General features: G+C 42.8%; 1 protein-coding gene across 3 annotated transcripts in view; it reads left to right on the top strand.

Moving 5' to 3' along the window:
* Positions 1-14,349, top strand: part of hspg2 (heparan sulfate proteoglycan 2) — a 96,832-nt gene that overhangs the window by 32,099 nt on the left and 50,384 nt on the right. For 2 of the 3 annotated variants that reach the window (XM_079359218.1, XM_079359217.1), the window contains exons 4-12: positions 4,958-5,017; positions 9,611-9,720; positions 9,906-9,964; positions 10,228-10,400; positions 12,111-12,236; positions 12,385-12,582; positions 12,665-12,784; positions 13,659-13,790; positions 14,198-14,342. In XM_079359218.1, the coding sequence (XP_079215344.1) occupies positions 4,958-5,017; positions 9,611-9,720; positions 9,906-9,964; positions 10,228-10,400; positions 12,111-12,236; positions 12,385-12,582; positions 12,665-12,784; positions 13,659-13,790; positions 14,198-14,342 (1,123 nt within the window). The remainder of the gene's footprint in view (positions 1-4,957; positions 5,018-9,610; positions 9,721-9,905; positions 9,965-10,227; positions 10,401-12,110; positions 12,237-12,384; positions 12,583-12,664; positions 12,785-13,658; positions 13,791-14,197; positions 14,343-14,349) is intronic. The other variant, XM_079359219.1, reaches the window with a different exon arrangement.

Raw genomic sequence — 14,349 nt, 5'->3', positions numbered from 1 at the left:
TAGTAATACGGAGGGTTGTTGAAGGGTCTGCCAGGGTTAAATTGTTCCCACCGCTAATTTTGGATGAATAGTTTGAGAATTCTTATCTCTTTGCTGGTGGTTTTCCAAGTTGGAGATCAGTGCGGAGAGCAGCCAGATTTCCCTCTGAGTTTTTAATTTATTGTATATTTTAGTTATTTTACTGTGCTCCGTAAAAGCTACTGCTGAATACAAGGTAAAGCTCAGTTTAATGTCTTGAAAATATCGTGGTTGCCAGAACTAGACACCCTTTGGGGCTGTTTAGTTTCCCAGATACGCAGCACTAAAAGGAAGCTAACGTCAGAACTAGTGATGAAACGATTTTTCAGTGTGACTGCAAAGAGATGCCAATATACCTCAATGCTAAACACAAACCTTAGGGACAAATACACTGCTGCTTTCTGTTTCTTTTAACAGAGATCATTCAACATTAAACTTTAAATATTTGGTCAGATACTAAGCCAGCAAGGATAAGACTATTTAGTGACACAAACTACGTCAGCGCTCATTGACATGTTGATTTGAGATTAAACATGAAGCTTGGAGTTTCTAGGAAATGCTAAGCAGATAAGTCCCGTGTTTAGTCTTCAGAGAATATTGGCTTCTACTTTGTGCCTTCCCTGATCTATGAGGACTGGAGTAAAGCGGACTCACTGACAGGTTACTGCATTCTTGTGTCGCCTCAGCTGGCCTCTCCTCCTAATCACATCAGTTGCTAGCTGAGAAAACACAATCCACGCTCGTATTCTGGCGTTGTCTTTTGAGGAGAGCAGATGTTGCATTAGAGGTGGTCCCATGCATCAGGGTAACGCTGCCTTGTCCGTCAGTTTGGTCAGGGCCGGTGGGCAGGCTGCGTCCAGCCCACCCATGTGGTATTTCTTCACGGGCAGTTTGTGAGATATCGCTGGCACTGAGTGAGTGTTTCCCTGTGTGTCATATACTCCCACAGGGACAAGTCCTGGCAGCTGCAGTTATTTTGGTGGGGTCTTTGTTGTTTCACTGCTGGGGGCCCTCAAGGTGGTCACACATTGACCCGAGCATATAGGAGGATCGTGCCTCTGGTTTTCACATGTCTCACTCATTTTTGTAAGGAAGGCACTTGTAGCAGAGCAGACTGAACACCAGGGCTGTGAAGTTGAAGGGCATGTTTAAATTAGTCTCCATTCACAAACAGTTCATGGACAGTGTGGCTTAGAGTTGGCTTGGTTTAACAGAAAATTCTTGATTTTTTTAAGCCCCTTTCACACGAAGCACGCCTGAAAATTCTTGAAACTTTCAGACGGCCTTCGCCTAAAATTTTGCTGAGTTGCTCTTTTACACACAATCGTCACTTTGGTCGATTTCCCCTGTTGGACGTTGGGGGTCGGGGGTCTCCAAAGGCAAGATGCAACATAAGACAGTAGCCACGAAAGAAGCAGATGAGGCATCAGATTTAGAAGTGACGATGACAGTTTTTTGCCTCTCTATCACAGCTTCCTGTGATTGGACTTATTCACAGTTTGAACACCAGTGTGGAGAACAAAAATCTGGCGTGTTATCTTTTCCTGATTATTTCCTGCTGCATTCTCACATTGGCTCACCCAAACTTGTTTGGTGAATCAAACAGGGTGGCTGACAGGAAATATTAAAGATAAAGGCAGGGTGAAAAATGTGGCTGTTTGTGTTCACATTTGATGCTGACAAGGAAAATGTTGGGAGAACTATTAAACACTATCAATCTTAAGCCTTAGATCTGCACCTAGTCCCATGATGCATCACTCTGTTGTACCAACAGAAATGTGTCGTCATGGAGAACTTGCCTATGCCTCTCCTCTTTAGGAAAGCGATACATAGAAAGTAATTAGACTTTTCCCCCTTAGGGCTGTGTCTACGACAGGCTCATTTTGATGACCTTTGGGTTCATCAATGCTGCAAACAAAATAGAATAACTTAAACTGGGAAATAGAAAGTGCAGGTCTTCAAGCCCTTAATTAGAGATGGTGGTCATTTTCAGGGTATTCACTCCAGTTGTCCCTTTTTATTTTCCCAGATCTCAGAGTTTATTTTGGATAAAGCCTCACAGTAATTACCAGCTTCCTGGTTGGGCACTAGAGAATATCATTATCAAATATTACCTCTCGAGGGATTTTTAACTATTTTCTTTTCTCTGGAAGATAAATTGTTTGCTAACTTTTCAAAGGAACCTTTTTTGGGATGGGAGGGGGTTACAAATAATACTGGGAGTTCCTCTAAGGTTCCTCATCCTTGGCGAAATAATTTTGCTGTTGAAATAAAGCTTTACATTTTAAATGAAATCTTGTTGTGTTGCTTGTTAGGGAGGAAGAGATTTATCTATAGTGCCCATCTGTTTCTGCTCCTTTACAGTGACTGCCTTGTTTCGGTCATGATCAACACATAAAAGAAACTATAATGAAGCAGTTTCCCATTCTTTCCGGCTCTTACTCCCTTTTCTGACTCTGACACGGATCACAACTTCTCTGCAGCCTTTGAAGCAGCGGATATTTCATTAGCTTTAATTAGTCTGGGTGAGACTGTTCTTGTGGCCACTGATGGTTTGACCATGGCAAGTTTTCTGTCCATTGTTTCCTGGCTGGACTTTGTGAACTTGAAATGTTTGGAGCAGTTTGCAGGATACAGCTCTGTAAAGCATGTTTCCAACAAACACAAAAAGCATCCTTGAAACACATGCGTACATTCTGAACCCTTCATTTGTGGTGTCTTTAGTACCGCATACAATACTTTTAAATGTAGGTGGGGTTGTTCCCTGAAGGCTTTGTCACAAATAGACTCAAAGAAACACACAAACACAGTAAAAATAATTGAGCGTCAAGCCTCCAAGTTGGAATTACTGTCAGATTTGAGGCTTTTTCTTGGCTTTACTGGCAAGAAGTGACAACTCCACTGACCAGACGAAGACCTTGGTGGCTGTAGCTCCACTTTTGAGTAATGTCTGAATGGATTTTTTTTTTTGTTGGTAACACCCACCACTTGTATGTGAACCATTGATTTAAGTTTATCCTTGTCGGAAGGTTAGAAAACGCTGAGAAAATTTGAGCACCGTTTATTTCACAAGGTCACACAGAAGTGTCAGCGCATGTGGGTCAACAGCGTCAAATACATCTACTGAGTGTGGCTAACGTCAGTGGTGCTAGCACCACGAGTTTTTGCTCCACATGCGACGTAAACGGCCACATGCCTGTTCTGATTACACATTGTAGTGGATATTGTCCAGTTTAACAAGATACAGCCTTTATACAGTTTTATCTCCATTTTGTAGAGATGACGCGGGACTGAAAATGAATAGATATTTTAATTATTAGTTTAACAATTTATTCTGGATCTGACTATGTAATCACGCACATCCCTAAACTGCCCTCAAGCTTTGCCTGTACTAAACTGTGCTGAAAAGGGACGTAAACAGTACAACTTGTTTCATGTGTGACTTCCCTTTATTTACCTGTTCTTCTCCCGAGTGTGGCAACTAGCATCAAGACTTTCATATAAAATCTTAAAGACTCAACACCTTTCTTTTTCTAAAGACCTGCCACAGCTACAGTGATAATGTATGATAGGCCACATGTGTGTTGTAGATGCAGCTGGGAAACAGCTGGATCCGCCACCTTTACTTGATTATAAAGGAACTGTTGGTTACTGCTGTCTGTGGAAGTTAATGGAGTGGACTGAAACAGAATCTGGATCAGGCTGTGAGAGTCTGCCTTAAAAAAAGCACAGTGCTAGAATAAGGGATACAAAATAAAGCATTTGTTAAATCTATATTTATCAACAAAGATCATAGCTTTTTATTGAATCACAGCGCAATAAAGTCCGGCTTTGCACAAGGGATCCTCTCATAAAACCCAACAATAATCAAGAAGTCTCCTCAGTTGACATTTTAGAGCATGCCTACTGTCTTCAAAGTGGTGGGAGAATAAATGAGTCACCACAAAAAGCATAACATGGCCCCTTGTTGCCTGTGCCAGCTTAACCTTGGTAAAAAAAATAATTGTCATAATGGTGTTTGGTTCTTTCCATTTAGGAGGAAAAACAGGATGTAGCTCCTCCCTGCTCTGCTGCAAAGCCCCAGGGTGGACAGCAGAGATGTGGAGAGCGGCGGGTGGATTGAGTGTTGGGATCGTAGGATATCCTCTTCGTTCTGCTGAACAGATGAGGAGTCATTTAAAAAGCATTGCACTTTGACCTGTTCTTCTTGACACTGTCATGCGAGCAGGCTTCCTCGTGTGTTTGAGGACAGACACTGTTAACGGTCATCGGTCAACAAAAAAAAACACTTATTGTACGACTGACCCAAAACTCTGAACTTGTGAAAGGTATTAGTGATTAGTGGGACAGTTGATAATCAGAAACCGGAATTGATACAGACAGATGTTGCTGCTGACAAAACTGTGATAACTTTCTTCAGTATGGTCAAGAGCAAATGTCCCCCAAGATTTTAGTTAACGCTGGAATCCCCATTATTGCCCATTTTGCCCTCAGGTGGGTCAGCATTTCCAACATGGCGACCACCATTGTCTTGGTTTCATAACGATGGCTGACTTTACACAGACAATGTCCATGTTTCATACAGTGTCGGGATAATCCTGAACATTTTCAACACATTTTAACAGATCGAGCCTGTTTTGTTTTAATCAGTTCTTGACATGTCATTGTTTCCTGTTATCTCTTGTTACAGCTCTCTTTCTGATTTGTCACTTTCTATTTTCTCTCCTCGCTTCCAATCATTTCCTTTCTAACATTCCTGAAACTGTAACCTCTCTGCACCTGCCTCGCTAACTCGATCCTTCTCCCTTGGTCCTTGTGTCGCTTTTCTTGTTCGATCCTTGACCCTTGGCCCCTGTTTGTGTCCCGTTGACCTCTGCGTCACGTCGCCTCCCCCTCTGTCTCCTGCTCTTTGCTCCTCTGGCTTTATTGCTTGCCATAGTACACTCGTTGGACTCTTCATATCTGGGGAACATACAGAGCCCCCACGAACCAGACTACAGTAAGTCCTCAAGCACTTCCTTCCCTTTTTTTTTTTTTTTTTTGAAGCTGCAGTCTCTCTTGTCTTTGGCACACTCTCCAGTCACCTGCTTCACTCAGTTATGCACTCTCATTTCCAAACACACTCTCGGATAACATTCCAAGGAAGACTCAGCTCGGGCATGCAATGTTTGAGTCCAGCGAGTCTGTTTTTCCAAATGTCTTGCAGGCGTCTCCCAGTGCTTTCTGATGCCAAGGGAAAATGATGGGGTTGTTCCATCGAGTAATGCTGCAGTTTATCTCACTCGAATGACAACACTGATGTTTCCAGCTGTAAAAAAAAAGAGATATATTAGAATGACATTTAGTGTAGCTGTTTATCTCTGTGGACTGCAAACACTTGCAGAAATGCATTCCACCATTTAATTTGAAATGTGTGTTTTGTCATTTTAACCTCATGCAGATGTCTTGTCCCATTGATTCAAACCAGCTTCATCACAGATTACATACCGTTTGGAAAAAAGAGTTTTTCCGCTACAGATACAAATATCAACAAGTGTACACAGTGAACAGCGATATGGACAGTACAGGCGAGGCTTTGGTTTTGAGAGGTAGCACCAGTTATGTCATAGAGAGTTAATGCGCGTTGGGTCACATTATTTTCTCCACTTGAAATTGATACTGGTATTGGAACTAAGGTCAAATGTTTCCATACGTTTGATACTTTTCAACACCCTTCGTTTTTTCAACGATACAATCTCCATTAAACAAACAAAAAAAAACAAACAGATCTTCAGTTGTATTTTTTGCCAAAAGCTACGGCAAGAGAAAACGTTTATTTTCACAGGTTGGTTCAACTGTATTATGAGTGATATCTGAGATATTTTTATATGGGCAATGTTTCCTAATTGTTGCCAATGTTTTTGTGCCATTTTGATAGCACGCAGGAGTTTACGCGTAATTTGTGGCTCTCAAAAACAGGAAGTCAAGGATATCTTCGTTTGCAATGGCATCAAAACATATATTGATATAAATTCATTCTGAATAGTATTAAACCTAGTATTAAAATGCTGGTATCGCAACAGCCCTAATTGGATCGCCCTTTTCTAGAAGAAACAGTGTTACTACACAATATTGATTTTTAATGCTTACATTGCAAACCGTGGGAGAACACAACAGAGCAAGCTTAACTGCAAAGCTCTGAAGTTCCCCAGAGGGCAGTGAGTGGACTTGGAGACAGAGTTGTTTGGCAGAGCACCAGCAAAAGGGTTAAGTAGCAGGGGTCCTGTCTCCAAGAGTTAGGCTGATAGAGGCAGCTGGTACATGAATATATTACACTAATGCAGAGGGGGATAAAGAAAGGGATGAATATGAGTCAGAGGAGGGAGAAATAGAGGAATTTGATAGATTTGATATTTGATAGAGGAAAATAATGATATTATTGAATATTTTTCATGGGATATTTGAGGTGGTGTGGTTTGGGCCTTGTTGTTATGGATTCTGGCACTCCCTCTCTTAATGGCTCGGGTGGTGCCAGGCTGATGTTGTGGGCGCTACCTTCGGGGGTTGAAGGTCAAGCCCAATGCGGCTTGGCTTTAAAGGCCAGGCTGGGCTCACTGCTCAATCAAGTCTTTGTCTTCTACATAGGCCTCTATGTGTTCAGAGGGGGCCCGTTGCACAAAGCCACCACAGTCCTACTGAACCGCTTTAACAGCTGAAGAAGTTTTCAAAATTAAAAGTGTGGAATGCTTCTTTTTCCCCCCCCCCCTCCATCCAATTCATCATATCCGTGCTCTTTGACAGATCCATCAGTCTTGGCTGTAGCTGAGCTGGACAAGGGGATTTCCCTTCTTTTTAGATCAGTGAGCGATGCAAAGGAGAATGAGTCTTGAAGTATAAGAGCCGCTCGTTAGCAGCAGGGCACAACCCGGGGCTCTAATCAAAGGATCTTAGGCGGCAGCAGTTCCACACTTGCCTGTCTGTTTTGTCAAAGGGGCAAACTCAGAAAAAGTTGCGGCTACGAGCTGCTGCAGACCCGGCAAGTGATTAGATTACATGCGGGTCAAATGAGGCGCTTTGATGACTAACTTTGATGTTGCCTGTCTTTTGGTTCCACATTCAGGCTTCACAATTATTTCAACAAGTCTGACAGTAAAAAGCCTGTAAAGCAAGAGCTCAGGCACCCTGCCAGGCTGTGTCGAAGCCTGCAGTTCTGCTCTTACATGCTCACCTCACTGTGTGTTTTCATAAGCAGTTCTGAGTTTACTTTGTCTTAAACGAGGCTTTTGCTCACAAGGAATGGGTTGCCTCGTAGTGCCAGTGCTGTGTAAGGGAAAAGAGACGGTTTAGAAAGGCCTGCTGTTCACCAGCCAATGCTCAGGCGGTGGAGGGTAAGGCAGCATGTTTCCCCACAGGCCTTAAACACTGAGCAGCACATATCCTGAGTGTGAGTCCCAAAATCGTCCACTTTTAATGAAGTGGCTCCTGGCAAGATAGATGTCTGCTGTCAGTGTCTACATGTCGTGAGAGATGTAATTATCAAAGGAGAAAGGAAGGAAATGATCAACACAAGAGTTGGTACATCCTCAACCAACTATGTGTGTGTGTGTATGTAGATTCCTTATTAGCGTAGCTTTGGCAATGCTACTGTATGTGTGTAACCAGGGGCTCAGCAGATGCCTATTTAGAACATGACTCTTTGCTGTTGGCATTGCAAGTAGCGTCTGACTGCAGAAAAACAGTGCAAATATTGACTTCCTCCCTAAACCCACACTGCCAGCCTGAAATCAGAGGCTGGCAGGCCAGTCCTAACAAAGTGTTGGCAGTAGTGTAAGAACGGGGCACCCTGCGGGCCTGAGCTATTTTAAGTTTCATGGGCTAAGCCTGTGACATTGGAATTATAATAATACAGCTGACATTTTGGAAGATGATAAACAACTCGAATAGCTCGTGAAGATGTTTTATATGATAGTTATGTTTCAAATGCCTGTCTATACGTGGACTGGTGAATTGATTACTGGAACTAATCTCCTCAAGAAGAACTTCAGAGGCCGTTGATCCTATAAAATACCAAGCTTAGTTTAGAGATGTGGGATGAACGTGGCTCTGATATGCTTAATAATTAGTGTCATAGAAAGGGTTAGGAGCAGTATCAGTGTGTGCAGTTTGTGTCACTTGTTGTCGATAGTTAACGTACTTGCTGTATATATATTAAGGCTGATTGGATCCAATCGGTGTCCAATATGCACTTGAATTGTAACTTTTACACAAAAAGTGTCAGTTCATTTGTTGTCATATTTGTAAAAAAAAAGATGTGTGCAGCGTATTTTTGCCACCATGTATGTAGCTGGTGATTATTTCCCCTGTTAAATCCTTGCCAGTATTTGGGCGCTCACTCTAGGTAAAGTTGTCCCGTACTGTGCAGAAGCACGATCGCCTCAGATATGGGTAACGGCTTAAGAAAACAATATTGTGCCTCCCTACTCTCTCGCCAGTGCATTTGAATCAGGATAACATTAAGGTTCATTTCTGCTGTTTCTATCCACATTTAAAGTAGATGGGTGGATTTTCTTTTGAATTTCAGTGCAATATGAGTTCTTGAGGAGAGGAGAGAGAAGAGGACATTTTTAAGGTCAGAGAGATTAGAGGGCTGTCACAGTGTAGCGTCTTTTTCTTGGTTAAGAAGTTTACTCAAGCACACTGTAGCAGGGAGACACTGTAGATGCAAAACCAACTCCAGCTTTTAAGGTTTTGAAGTAAATCATTTGATTGATTCAATTCAATTCCAAAAACTTTATTTGTCCCGGGGGGATGTCACTTTGTAGACACCTGATAACCTCCATTACAGCAGCCTGATGTGTTTGATTTGATATATTTGGAGGGAATGTTGAGCTTCCCTCATACAGCCATTCAAAGAGGATTTTCTTCTTCTTCCGCTGCAGCTCCTGGCACAATACTGACACTGACTCAAACTCCCACTTGCCTTCCAGCTCTTCTGATATCATCAGCGTTCAATCGGAAAGTCTGCTGCAAACGTGGCATCTGTACTTTTGGCTGATGTCCACGCACTGTGTATCTGAGTGTTTGCATTGATTTGGTTTCAGACAGTGAACTCAGTTCTGTCTTTGAAACAATGGGCCTTTTAACAGCAGCCGTCTGCCGCTATCGGTCTGTAACTATCAGAAAGACACAAATAAGAGGACATGCCTCAGTACTTTGATAGTTACATTCGATTATCTGGTGTCTCGCACATGCCTGTGTTGCTTTTGTTAGGGCAAATATGTGCTGCAAGCCTGCAACGCTGCAGTGTTCGGTTTTAGCACAGACTAGACCACATATGTGATATGGAAATAGATGCCTTAATTTGTATGTGGCTCCTATTGGAGCCACAGACGTGCTCTTTTCTGAGGCAGTTACCCAGAAGCTTTCCTTGGGGAAATAATTCCCAAACAGTTTCCCATATCACTTCGTCTCTAATGAATTTAACGACCTAAATCTGGCTTATAATATCCAAACCCGGCAACAGATGGACATTAATGCTGAGCCTGTGGTCGTTTTCTGTTACTGTGTGGTTCCTCTGACTGACAAACTCTCCTCCTCTTTCTGTGTTTTCCAGTTTATTACAGAGCTCTCGTCAACTTCACCGACTCCCTTGTCTACGGCCCGGAGCTGGAGGACATCTTCTCCCCAGCTTTTAATGAGATCTCTGAAGCAGTGGTGGACACAGTACGTCTTTTTTTTTTTTTTTTTCCCCTCATCGTAGACCTGTGCAGCACACTAGCTAACATTACCGTATAAGGTTAAGGCATGTTTTTTATGGCTTTGATTTAAGTACGTGTGACTTTATGCCTGAAAGTGAGGCTGCAGATTGTTTATTTCAACTTTAACCGAATTTTGTTTCCCTCCCACAGCTGGAGTCGGACTACAACAGGATTCCAGGTGTCCAGACAGTCAGCGTTGTCCTCATTAAGTAAGAACACCAATCCTTAAATCACTCCTTGTGACACCCAAAGTGGATACCCTGCAGCTGTGTGCTGCCTGGGTGTCTTACTTTGGCACAGGTGATATTTATGTTCCCTTTTTCCCAAACTGCACGACGCCTGTAGTCAGTAATTAATCAGGAGTGAGTAAGCCGTCTAAAGGACATCCAAAGTCACTTCATAAGAGCTTTAACCATTTGTGGTGAACTTCCAACAGTTAGGAGAATGACTTGGCATGTCTCTTTCGCTATAGGAAGATGATAAGAGAGGACGGTGTGGACGTATTTGTGGAGTTGGACGTGGGTTCGGACTACAACAACAATGATGAACAGATCCGCAGCGTGCTGTACAACGTGGTGAAGGAGGGAGCCATCGCCTCCTATGTCACTTCAGTTCAGGGCTTTCAATTCAGACGACTTGGAGAAGGTAAGACCTCAACAGCCACCTTCATTTGCGATCATTGTAACACAATCAAGCAGTAACGTCAGCTACGAGATGAATGCATTTGTTGTTTTCTAGGGTTACAAAATAAATGTGTTACATTGAAATGTGGCGTGTTCTCTCCATTATGTTGGACTGAATGGTCACCGTGTGAAAATGAATGCCACAGGATGTCTACAGTAGATAAAGGTCCAGCATAGTGGGAGGCAGTGTCCTTAACTTTTCCCTCTGGTTTCTAGCTCAACCTCTACCTCCAGTGGAGCCTATAGCAGTGCCAGGTTTGTACGCCATGGCGGCTGCATGGCGACAGAGCCGACTGTACTGTAGAAACTGTAGTGACTTTAGAAAGAACAGTCGAGCATTTTGTGCGTTTTCGTTTAAAAAAAAAAAAAAAGGACGATGACCGTTACTCAACAATGTTGTGTAAGCAACAGTCATGTGGCCTGAGGAATGTTTTGCATGGAAGCACCAATGTAAAGTCTAGGAGTGTGTACCATCAAGTCCAATGGTGCAAAGTGGCTAAGACAGACTTTTGCATGGCATGAGATTGAGTATTGCTGACAATAACTGTGATCGCACCAAGCTTCTGATTTACACAAAACCTGACAACTTTGTCCACATGCATGGCAACCGAAGGAAACACAATGATATATTTGAACGTTTTCCTTCTAAAGATGGGTTCCAATCAATCAATCCGTTTATCTAGTCTTTCTACTGTCTCTCTATTGATAAATCTCTTGCCTTGCTAAAGTCAAGTGTTCAATATAAACTAGCTTGTCTTTGTCATACCAGTGTCTGGTTCTTTTTATCTGACTAGTTTGTCTTTGTTTTTTGATGGGCAAATTTAAGCACGGGTCAAACACTATAGGATTATCATGATGATGCCATGATGACAGTTTGAGCCATTGTATCAATACAAAATGCAGAAAAGAGAATAAAGCTGTATTATGTGCATGACGATCACACCTGCTAGCTCATGGGGAATTTTCCTAAATATAGCCTGCTGAGTTCAAGTATCGGCTCGCACACTTACGAGGGAGCTGGCGTTTGACTCCATTCTGAGGAATATCACACATTTCTTTTACTGTCTATTTGTCTTTCTTAGTCTCTAGTCGAGTCTTTCTCGAGATTAGTCGATAGAGTGTGTGTTTTATCTTGTTGTTGGTCTTAGACACCCTTCTTGTCCAGTATGTCTGCTCTATTCGTTTTAACCTAGTCTGTGTATTTAATCTGGTCAGTGCGTCAGTTAAGATGGTTTTCTAAATCTAGTCAGTATTGCTAATCTAGACTGTACATCCAGTTTATCTTGGTTCTTTGCTTTACCAATTTGTGGGCCTTGCCACGGTCTCTCGACTGTGTGATTCGGCGAGTCTATCTCATCTGTCTCATCCAGTTTACCAAATCGAGCTGTTGGCTAATCTAGATTTGTTGGCTCGTCTAGTCAATCGCAAAGTCACTCCATCTATACACCTATCTGTGTCTGTTTATGATCTTAAACACATTGACAAACATTTACAACAATGCTGTCCCATCCTTGATTATCTTGAAACACACCCGTCAATGCTGTTGTTCTTTCCCTGACTTTGTTGTGTGTTGTGATGTATCATTAGTGTAGTGTATCCGCTGTACTTTAGCCTTGGCTTGCATGTCTTTGATCCCCTCCCCCCTCCCTCGATCCCTCTGCATCTTTCTTAGTAACCCCCAGCATCAGACCGTGCATGCCGGATGAGCACAGGTGTGGGGATGGGACTTGTATCCTGATGGAATACCTGTGTGACAACAGACCAGACTGCAGAGACATGAGTGATGAGACCAATTGTGGTGAGTGGCTGCAGCATGACTGGCCAGTGGCTTGTAACACGGTCGGCTCTAGCATGGACTGCTGGATGGATTTTATATAAAGCATTTTGAGTAAGGATCAAGCTATCGACTTAAACAAAAAATAAGTTTAACATAAGATTTGTTTTAGAAACCAAAGGACCAGCTCCTCCAGTCTTAACCACCCCACCAACAATAACCACCGTCAAGAAGCCTCCAAGGCCCCCAAGCCCACCTGGACCGTGCAGAGTGGATCAAGCCACATGCCAGAGTGGAGAGTGTATCCCACGAGACTACATCTGCGACGGAGAGCTGGACTGCTCGGATGGAAGCGACGAGTTCAGATGCGGTATGTGACACAGCGTTGTACATTTCCACACTCTTAAAAACATTAGCATACACTACAGCAAGCATCCTCTATCTATTCTCAGGTACTCCATCTCCTTGCGAACCCAACGAGTTCAAGTGTAAAAATGGCCGCTGTGCCCTCAAGCTTTGGCGTTGTGATGGAGACAACGACTGTGAGGATAACTCGGATGAAACAGACTGCCGTAAGTCTCAATTACATTCCTGAGTCATCAAAGCACTTACTGCAGTAGCTTTCTTAAAGCGAGAGTAATAGCCTACATGGATTGACCACTCTTGTGTATTGCTCAAATTTACCACGAAGACATTTTTAGCTGTTGTTAGCAGAGTTTACTGTAATTTTTTTTTCATCTTCATTTTATAAATCATCATATCTGTTCAATATAAAATTGAATCCACGAGACAATGAGCTGAAATGGAAGAAAACTACTTCTTAGACACGCTACAAGAAGTTCTCAATTAATAGTTTGAGATTTCGGCCTGTTGAGCCACCAGAATACATCTAGAGTCGCCTCGCATATTTGGAAGCCAAAACTTATCAAATGAGCTAATGCTAATTTTTACTTTTAGTCACCAAAAAGGAGTCTTATCCTTATATTTAAGCTGCATCCAATGACAGGTAGCTTAGCTTAGCTTAGCTTAGCAGAACAGCTGTAAGCTAATAACTTGCCAAATGAGCTATGACATGCTATTATTTAGTTTTTAGAAGTTTCCACGTCGAAGTTATCACACTTATTTGTTGAAATTAAAGATTCTACCTAAAGACAGTTAGCTTAGCTTATTATAAAGATGGGAAGAAAGCAAAACAAGCTACAGTATGTTATGCCAGTTTATAACTCTTTGAAAGTGTCAGTGTTGTTTTTTGTACCCTGCTGCAGAGACCTGTTGTAGTCCTGCTCTGCCTCCCATTGTTTCATGCTAAGCTAATTTTAGCTTATCCCCTTCAGACTTTAGCTTCAAATGTAAAGTTTTGGTACAATGGTGGTAACAATCTTCTCATCAATCTTTCTACCTCAAATTGCGGCTGTTTCTTTTAACATGACATTTTTATAATTACAGCTACCAAAGGTCCTGGCGACAGGTGTGCTCCTGAACAGTTTGAATGCCTGAGCGATCGCACCTGCATCCCGGCCAGTTACCAGTGTGACGACGAGCCAGACTGCCCTGACCGCTCTGATGAGTACGGCTGCAGTAAGTCTCACACCAACAGCTGTCTGCAGCTCTTGTTTGTACATTCCTTCTCTCTCTTTCACACAGATTTCACTTCTTTTTTTTCATGCTTTTTTACACCCTCTCTGCTCCTTTGACTCTCCTCTGCGGTCACCCTCTGAGTTCCATTGTATGCTGTGACTAATTTGCTGTGAACCAGCCTCTTTTCACACGTGTTCTGGCTGAGACACAGAGCGTTTTGTCAACCATCCATTAAGAACTGAAAGGAAATTGTGCATCCATAGCAGAGATCACTGTATGTGTCGGCTGACTGGCGGGCATTTATGAGCTTCACCGGATCGCCAGATTCCGGTCACATTGCCAACCTTTTTGCACATGTGCATTTATTATGTGGTAAAAACAGTTCTCGTCTTCTTGACACTTTACAGCCCCTCCCTCTGTGACAAGCCCGCCGGAAGAGTCTGTTCAGGCAGCGCGGGGGACGACTGTGACGTTTACCTGTCAGGCTGTGGGAGTGCCAACCCCCATCATCACCTGGAGACTCAACTGGGGGCACATTCCTGTTAGCAACAGGTGAGTC

Source organism: Symphodus melops (genome assembly GCF_947650265.1).
Source record: "Symphodus melops genome assembly, chromosome: 13".
Classification (NCBI taxonomy): domain Eukaryota; kingdom Metazoa; phylum Chordata; class Actinopteri; order Labriformes; family Labridae; genus Symphodus; species Symphodus melops.
This window is presented reverse-complemented; position numbering and strand designations above follow the sequence as displayed.